This window comes from Carassius gibelio, chromosome A5 (genome assembly GCF_023724105.1).
Source record: "Carassius gibelio isolate Cgi1373 ecotype wild population from Czech Republic chromosome A5, carGib1.2-hapl.c, whole genome shotgun sequence".
NCBI classification, from domain to species: Eukaryota; Metazoa; Chordata; class Actinopteri; order Cypriniformes; family Cyprinidae; genus Carassius; species Carassius gibelio.
The window spans coordinates 29,459,753-29,469,443 of NC_068375.1; the positions used below are offsets into that span (position 1 = coordinate 29,459,753).

General features: G+C 36.5%; 1 protein-coding gene across 1 annotated transcript; it reads right to left on the bottom strand.

Moving 5' to 3' along the window:
• Positions 1 to 5,306: 5,306 nt before the first annotated feature.
• LOC128010795 (carnosine N-methyltransferase) lies at positions 5,307 to 9,691 on the bottom strand. The gene is made up of 8 exons (XM_052593040.1): positions 9,505 to 9,691; positions 7,686 to 7,881; positions 7,367 to 7,533; positions 6,886 to 7,026; positions 6,389 to 6,567; positions 6,185 to 6,298; positions 5,993 to 6,096; positions 5,307 to 5,885 (listed from the first exon to the last, which is right to left on the bottom strand). The coding sequence occupies exons 1-8, from the start codon at positions 9,651 to 9,653 to the stop codon at positions 5,709 to 5,711; spliced, it is 1,227 nt and encodes a 408-aa protein (XP_052449000.1). The 5' UTR covers positions 9,654 to 9,691; the 3' UTR covers positions 5,307 to 5,708.

Here is a 9,691-nt window from a genome sequence, read left to right on the forward strand (position 1 = left end):
TCAAAGAATCTGTGCGCCTGGGGACCAAATTAATCCCTTCTACTCGATTAATATGGAAATATGTTTCATGCACCATCATTCCAATTATTCTGTTCTCTCTTAATTTAGAAGCTCGGAGATGTGGGATGGGTGTGGTAAACTACCACATTCCGTTTGATGGAGGCTTAGCATCAGAGCTAACGGCGTAGTGACAGAGACCGATACACAGAAGGCATCTTATCACACTAAACAACCAGTGTTTACCGCCAAGTAGGAGGAGAGAGGAAGAAGATAGGAGAAGAGGAAACAGCCAGAGAAATGCAGAAGTGGATTTGAATATGTTGCACTAGAAGACAACAACTTTGCTGATGAGTGTGGAGTTCAAGATTAAGTGAGGACTGAATGGTATTTCATAACTGACGATTAGAATTTGCAAACTGATCTGTATCTCCTGAAACCATGACAGTGGACATTTTTTGTTTTAGTTAAAGGGTTAGTTCACTAATGAAAATTTGTCCATTTTCTACTCACCCTCGAAGCATCCTAGGTGTATGTGACTTTCTTCTTTCAGAATAACTGGAGTTATATTAAAAATTTCCTTGGTCTTCCAAGCCTTTCAATGGGCTAAGTGTGTGTTTGTTGTCAACAGTTCAGAAGACGTGATATAAAGTGCACGTCAAAAACTGAATTGGTAAATAGAATTATTTTAAAAGGTAATAAAATGACAAAAACACATTACAACATTTTCAAAACTGAAACTAAAATGAAAACTAAACTGAAACTATGAAATTAATACAGAATATTTAAAATATGATAATAGTATATAAATAATGCTAAAATAGCACAGATGTGGTCATAAAGAAATACAGATATACATAAACTTTACACATCTGAGTTAAGGCTTCTCTGTGCAAATTCTGCATAAAAACCAGATTCATTTATGCCTGCTCTGACCCACTTCACCTGTATATCAAAGTATACAGTTATAAAATGCATTTAATTATGACATCACTGAGAGAACTAAACTGTTTTATGTAAAGACATCTAAAATCGAAGACACTTCAAAAGCACCTCTGTGCCACCTTTGCAGTGTAAATTTGGCATTTTATTATTTTGTTATTTTCACAGATATAGCCTACATACAATCTTATATTGTCTGTGTTGTCCATAAAATTTTACAAAGTTTCATTATTTTTGTTATTAATTAACACTACGGACTTTTTTTAAAGACTCTTTTATAAAATACTTCACATTTAGGAAACAAAAAACAAAACAAAAAAAGAAACTTGCATTATTGTGAGATGGAAAATTATGTCTATACATCCAGAAATTATTAGTTGAAATTACCAGGCACAGATGGGGAAAAATAATTCCTAACTTAAAATCACTGTTGCCAACTTAGTGATTTTTTTTTTTTTTTTTCAAAAAGCACCTAGCAATAAATGTAGTTATTTTTATGTAGTTAAGTTTTTTGGCAACATATTGCAACATTTTTAAAGTGACTCAAATGAGGCATATTTTCATCTAAATTACATGAAAATAGGAAACCATTGAACATATAGCCAGCAAAACAGCACATCAGCCTGGAGAGAGCTGGAGAAAGATAACAGTACAAACATCCAATGTGCATAAAGTTGCTAGTTCCAATTGGTCAAATAATAAATGCACATTATGAAACAGCATGTTATTAGCTATATATAACCCCAACCCATACAGTTCTAGCCATTTTCTGCCAGGATGTTATCCTTTAAGTTGTAACCCTGTAACCTTAAAACACTAAATGCAGTGTGAAATTTAAAAACACAGGTAAAAAACCTGCAAAAAAAATAAATATGGATTGTTATTTCATATTAAATCTGCAATAGGTGATTGCCTTCAGAAACATTTTTTGTTATACTGGTTGAAAGGCTCCTCACATCCCAATAGCAATCATTAAGTTAAGTGGTTTACATTTATTTATCTGTATTTATTTATTCTGTATTTATTTATTTATTCTGTGTAAGGACCAAGAAATTTACGTCTCGGTCCGAGCGTTTTAAATAGCTTTCCTACCAGCCTGTCAATGTATGTATGTATCTGCGTAACTTTGCGCACCCTGTTCGTGCAGACAGGATATAAGTCATCAGTGCGGTCACGCACGCTGTGCAGACCATAGACAGTAAAAGAAATGGACACAGCGACCCCATTGGAACTCAATTGAGACAAGTGAAGTGAAGCCCATTTTTAGCGTTTTTAGCACTTCCGTTTCTAAAGCGCAGACTCAAACTAAGCTTGATGACGTCAGCAACCTGTCTGACAGATGTAAATCTTCTAGTAGCTGTGCGTGAAAACTGCCATCGTTAATCTTGCAGAGACGGCGAGCTTGAGCGGGGAGTTCTTTGTCGTGAGTGAGCAGGAGTAAGTATTCTGATTAATTATTTTGTATAGTATTTTAAAATGTAACGCCAGTACGCCATATTAAGTTAATTGCCTGCGAGCTTCTCCTCCTGTCTGTACGGTAATGCGACGGAGAGTCGAGTGGTTATGACGCAATCGTTAGCCTATTTTTACAAAAATAATATATAATTTGTATATATTATTTTGGCCATAATGTAACATAGAAGGTAATGGAGCCCTTTATACATTGTTGTGTATCTTTAGAAATAAATAATGGACAAATAGAGTCTTTAAACGCCTCAGATGTAAAGTTATTCACTGTCAAAGTGACGCCAAAATGAATGGGAGGTCAATGGGATGCTAACGCAAGTGAAGTTCTGCTACAAGATGGCGGCACACGGTCGACTTCAACTTCCGGTCGACTTCCTTGCCGCCTGGTCAGACGGAGATAGAATTGCAGACATACATCAACTGCATAATAATCCTCAAACATAGCTGCAAATAGCAGTCATTTGGTTTATTTGCATATTTAAGCTCACGATCACTCGCATTTAAAATAAAACTATAACTAATAATATAATAAACACCAGTTTGTATGTACATTAAATTGTCTCCCACTGCCGCCTCCTGTCAAAAACCGAAAGAAACATTGCATGCTTTCGAGTTTCGACAGCCCCGCCAAGTTTAATGACAGTTTGATGTTAATCATATCGAATATCTCATGAAATCGCATTGGCTGATTACTGCCATTATTTTTAGATATTTAGTTGTCCATATAATAGGCCCTCATATATAAGTTTATATCAAATACATGGCATACAAATCAAAATACAAAGTATGTTGATTATATGCCAACAATTACATATTTAGATTTTTATTCACTGATCCCATTCAGGAATTATAGCAAAAAAATAAGCAACAAGTAACTAATTACATTTTTTGAATAACTACCCCAACACTGTTCAAAATTAAGAATCAGGAAATCAGACAGGTCAAAGAAGTTGCAAGCCGATATCAAGTATAAAAAATACATTTTATTGCTTTTGAGCAATTTTTGCAATTACGATTCTGGTCACTTGAACAAACAAAGCACTTGCTGTCTCTACTAAGATCTGAAGCAACACATACTGTTGCCAAAATGATAATGTTATTAGACGAATAAGAACAAAGACCTAAAGTTTACAAAAAAACAAAATACCTACAAAATATACTTAATGAACACCATAAACATGAAACAAATTTGGCTCAGTCCAAGCAAAATAAAGGTTTGCGTCACCTTGACATATAATTGCTTTCACAGCTATAATGAAAAAAAACCCCCACCTTAAATGATTAGTCAAATATGCTTTCACATTTCTGAACACTTGACCTCTGTAGGACAGGAATACGAGGTCATGTGACCATCATGTATTTCCACCAGAATGGAAGCTTCTGCTGGAGGCCTTCACACTGTACACATCACAAGACTGTGTTTTTATGTTCATCTAGTGCAGACCAGGGGGAATCATCTCATCATATCCAGGCAGGTAATTTTGCAACACCTATACAACATCTTAACAAGAATGTCATTGTGTGCACTAGGGCTCTCGTCACATTTCCATTGCCTCCAATTCTTTGGTGTAAGTGGCTTTGTAGGAGCCAGCTGAGGGTTCAGTCTCCAGGAGAGAGAGATCTAACTCAGGCAGTGGAACCCGCCAGAACTGGAAGGAATTGAATGGAGAGAGATCCTCATCTGTGTGCATCACCTAGTGGGACACAAACAGAGCTGAATTTCCAAAGCGTTTACTACAGCAACAACCAGCACCAACAAGGGTGAAGTTAAATCAACTATGCTAATTATACTTAAAGTACCATTTAAAATCTTTAAGTTAAACAGAAATTTAGACAGAAAAAAACTAAGTTGGGTCAAATAGATATAGATAGATGGATAGATAGATAGATAGATAGGTATAAATAAAACAATGGATGTACATATACCTATATAACATATAGCTTATATAAACCCACGTATAGTTAAGTCTTACTTTACATATAATTAAGATAAGCAGAAGTGTCTGTCTACCATCGCACATGCCTATTGAAATATATGTAGACTGATATCATAGTGTTCACGTAACGTTAGCGCCACCACATGTTCATCATTGCACATTATTCTACCTGCTGCCACACACCACGAGTTTGCGCTGAGGTGCTTGTACTAGTTCGTGTGAAACTTTACCTTTTCTCCGGCAGTAATGTTATTCCCTTCGTCTGTCTGTTTTTTTGTCTCAGTCTGAAGCGCGCGAGATGACCGTCGCGTGACCGGTCTACCAGCATCATCATCATCATCTTCGAATGTTCTAGACTTGCATGCTTTCCTGTCTCCCAGCACTGAATTAACCTTGTTTAAAGCCACTTTTCTCGGTAGGTTATCGGTATCCAGTGAATCTTCGAGATAACTGGGTCTTTTCCTGCAGCTTTTTCCAGACACTGATAATAATAACGTGGACGGATTTGCGTTTTGGATCACGTTCACACCTCCGACGGGTTTGTCTTTATCGGAGAGAGAACGAAAACATATTTTATGGAGGACTTCGGGAGGCAAAATGTTCTCTGCTCTCCGTTTGGTCATGATGTATGTGATCAGACGTATTCAAAGCTTAGCATCTATTAAAAAGCTTTTTTTTTAATGTACGCACTACGCAGAGGTTTAATTTCTCAGTTGTTTACGACAGCGGTGCATCTGAAGTTGAGACGCGTGTTTGAATACAGCGCCCTCTGTGGCCAGAGAGGTCGAACAACAACGTCATCATTTATTCACTACCTTCCAAACAATTACTGTGGACTTTGTGGGGTGAATAATAAACAGAAGCAAATGCTTAGAACAAACGGTCATGCTTTTGAAAAAATTATTCCCATTTTCTTGACTGTAAAAGTTTTATTGCCGTGTATATGTACAAGATCATGAAAAATCAGTTTAAAACAACTTTTATTTTAGTGCTGCCAACTAGTACAATTTGATGGTCAACATTTTTCCTAGGAGAGGCTGAAATAATTGCGCAAGATCCAGAGGCTCATATTCAGACTGTAAATATGATTTTGGACATAGAAACTCTGATACTGTAAATAATTGCAAGAAAACACTGAAATGTATGTCTGAAGCAGCACCGAAAACCTGAGGAATACGAATGCAAAGCACCAAAACATAACATTTTTGGTAAATATAAAGATAATTCAGCACATAATAAAGCTCCAGTCTTGCTGTATTACCAGGAATATGCTATAATGTTGGCATTCATGATTAAAAGCATCAGTTTATTATTGGGCCATTCTGTATGTCTGTGAATTCGTCCAGAGCTTCTCTCTTTTAAATGTCATGTTGAGCTTGTTTTCTGTAAAGAATCCTCAGTCTGGCTGTCTTTTGGTGTCTGATCTCCGTTGATCAGCTGTTCTGCAGGTTTCCGTATGATAAAAAAGACACAGTCATAAAGGTACTTGAGCATGGAGCGGTCGTTCTCTGTGTACGTGCTGGGAACAGACTCTCTCTCCAGCTGTGGAAAGAAATACAGTAATACAGTTTATAACATCATAATTGACTGTTAAATAAAAAAAAAGCTTGCAGGAAAAATGAGTTTAGATATATAGATTAACTATTTACCTCCATGACAAATCCATATTTTAAAATGACAGCCTTTATTTCCTCATAGCTCAGCTCAATGGACAATTCATTGGCCATATTCTCATAGTGATAAAGAAGTGGACCTTTGAGAATAGATACAAAAAGCTTTCAACCACACCTGTGATTAGATTAAATTTGACTGAAAATGATCCTGCAGAATCTGTGACTTACCCAAATTGATCCAGACACCACCAGGTTTTAGAATATTCCAGATGGTTTCAATGTAATCGAGAACATTGTGGGCAGTGTCAATGAAGAAACAAGTAGCAACACAATCCCACATTTCTGTATGGAAGATAAAGCTTGAAATGTTACAATTTCAGATGTATAATTGTCTCCACATGCAAATTATAATTAAAATAAGACACAACCCACCAGGTTCACTGTATACTTCCTGGAAGTCTCCAGCGACCATAGAGAAGTCTGAGTCTTCTGGGAGGCTCTGTGGATTGACATCAGGAAAGGACACAGGTCTTGTCTGATCTGAGGACATTTTGTTATTACTGAACTGGTGAATCCAGGGATACAGAGTCAGCGCATTTTCCTTATCACACCTGAGAGACAAAATATCAGTTAGCTTCCTCGTTAATACAGATGTCATATACCATTCCGATTGCTTTTCATTTCTAGTCAGTATTGTGATGTGCACAGTCATAGAAGTTCAACCAGAAATTAAAGTTCTAGTGTGTTTTACCATATGCCTCCAAGTTAGACAATTTAACATGTCACTAATACTTAATAGAGGCAGTTCCCCAAGTTTAGAGAGAGAAATTAAAAAATATATAATATATAAATATATATTTTGTTCTGATATGTCATAATTTTGACGTGAACAGTTCTACTTAAATTGTGAAGATGTTAATGTGGTGTACCTGTTCAGAACAAAGTTAGAGGAGAAGAGCATGAAGAAACTCCACTCGTTGCCTTGGCACGAATAGCCCAAATGAGCGATTTCCCATGCAAGCCGTCCCAGACCCGACCCCGGCACTAACACTCTGACCTGAGACACATCACTGTAGAAAGAAATATCACCAGGAGTCTGATTCACTTCTTTATCGTTAGAAATTGAGCCCATCTGACATTAGGCTGCATTTATTTAACAAAAAATAAAAACTGAAATATTACTGCTGTTTGAAAGTAAAATAAATTTTAAATAGCAATTTATTCCTATGCTAGATTTCTTTGATGAATTTTCTATATATATATATATATATATATATATATATATATATATATATATACACATACACACACACACACAGTACAGACCAAAAGTTTGATAACATTACTATTTTTAGTGTTTTTGAAAAAAGTTTATTCTGCTCATCAAGTTTGCATTTATTTGATATTTACCACTGGTCAGGAGGAAACAGTCTCTGGATCTCTTCTATAATAGGTTTATAGCAACTGTCCCTTTCAGCCTTTCCTGCTTCACTCCAGTCACGGACAAACTGCTTTATGGTTGACTTCAGCTTGTCCATGTCAAAAGTCGTGGAGGGCCGCACCTTCCTTGGGTCACCCTTTGAAAAGCAGGGAAAACATTATAGATGAATAGCCTCACTAAAACTAACAAAGGAAAAAAACAAAAAAAACACTTCTGTCATCACAAAAGACAAAACATCAACGACAGCATTATTAATTGTAAGACCTACAGCCACTGATTGCCACCTACATCCTGTCCATATTCCATGTTCTCAAACATATGGAGGCAGTTGTGCACTATGGCCTGCAGCACCTCTTGGTTTCGGTCGACGCAGTAGCGTATCTTGTTCAGATTGGGAAGGAAGTTTGTCAGAAGTTGCTGGTGGTGATCTGGAAGGCATCGGAACTGCCGCTCGGCTCGGTTCACACGTTCATAAACATGAATTCTGAACACAGTGGAATCCATTAAATATATTGAGGATAAAGGGAAAAGTTAATTAAATTAAATAAACATGTTGATTTTAGAATAAATTAAATTAGGTTTAATGGACCAGGGCATTATCTGTAAATTTCAAATGAAAACTTTATCAGCAGTTGGGTTCATAACAGAATTCTATAAATATATTTTTCATTTTAACCCTCTGGTGTTGTTCAGTCATTTTAGACCAAAGAAAATAAATCAATGTTTTAAAATTTTCAAAACCGCTACTGTCTGTTATGGCAGTCGCTTTGTGACCACACAAAAATAAATAAATTAATATTATTATAATAATTAATAAATCCTGTACTTAAAAAAAAAAAAAAAAATTATATAAGCCTTTACAAAAATGGTCTTTGAGAATGTCTAAATACATATTAAAATCCACAACTTTTTATGTCTATAAACAACTAGAAAATGTATACACCTTTCATATAGCTACATAGTAATATACAAGCTAAACCATGGAATTGCAGATGTTTTTTTACTACCACCAGATGGCTCACATCTGCCTTCAAAAACTGTACTTAAAAGACATTCGCTGTGTCCAAATTCAGGGTCTACATCCTTCGGAGGACGCATTTGAAGGATGTTACGTCACAGCGCCGCGACGAAGGCTGTCCAAATTCGTAGGATCCTTCAAATGCGGCCCACAAATGCGTCCTCCTTTTCCCCGAATTCGAAGGATGGGTGTGATGGATCCTTTCGCGTCCTACCTATCCCATAATTCTTTTCGGCAGGACGAAGCGAGCGGTAGCGGAGTGGGGGAGGAGTATTATTTTCGATGTTTTTTAAAAACTGGCTTTTTCAAAAATATATATTTTCAGTGGTTTTCTAGTTAGGCATTTTGTTTTAGCATTAAGCATTTTTTTTTTTTACATGTGTACGTGTATATGTAAAAAAAAAATGTTTACTTTCGTAAACTAGCTTCTTCCTTACTGCCTGTGTGAATATCCCCTTACACACAGCTAATTTGTTAGTGATTGAAGCTGTATTTAACGCTTCTAAGGACGAAAGAGCAGACAGAAGTGTTTATAAAGCTCCGGGGGGGGAACGATGAGCTCTTCACCCGCTTCTTGCTTGGCGCTGTCACGGTTGCTAGGCGACAGGATATGAGCAACGGTTAAGGGAGGGAACTGAAAGAAGGGTAGGCTGTCCAAATTCACAAACACCGACTTCCGGTTTTTGCGGTCGTCGGAGGACCCATCCTCCTTCAACCGGGTAGGAAGGATCCTAAGGAGGATGCAGACCCTGAATTTGGACACAGCAATTGTCTCCATTTTAACATGATCGAAAAGTAATATAAAAAGAATATATTTTTTATTATTATTTTCAATAGGAAAATTGTATTATAATGATTGCATACATATAGAATTAGTATCATAAAACTCTCTCATAATATAAAATAAAATATATATTATTGAACAAACATATATATCATTGATTTTACTGATAATGAAAAAACGCGAACGACACAAGTGTCAGCCCAAATGAAAAATGCCAGAGGGTTAAATAATATAAAAGCTTAAATAAAGAACAGTGGCTGCGTGGAGCAGATGGGACTTTGATGGTCCAGGAATCAAGTGTTTACCTGTAGTATTTAAATGCATTGATGACTTTCCAGAAATGTTGTCTCTCTAATCGCGCATCTTCCTCTGGGGAACATTTAATCCTCTCCCGATAGTTGTAAAATACCTCTGGTTTGGAAGCAGGGACTGTTTCATCCGCGCTGTCAGCCATTGTCGTACACTGTAGGGGTAAGTAATCAACAATCGACA

What these genes read in the sequence shown, in the direction of transcription:
- LOC128010795 (XM_052593040.1), bottom strand. Translation starts at nt 9,653, where the DNA reads ATGGCTGACAGCGCGGATGAAACAGTCCCTGCTTCCAAACCAGAGGTA. An exon ending in AATGCATTTAAATACTACAG is followed by an intron (nt 7,882 to 9,504) that starts GTAAACACTTGA and finishes CACTGTGTTCAG; the next exon opens with AATTCATGTTTATGAACGTG. An exon ending in ACATGGAATATGGACAGGAT is followed by an intron (nt 7,534 to 7,685) that starts GTAGGTGGCAAT and finishes TGCTTTTCAAAG; the next exon opens with GGTGACCCAAGGAAGGTGCG.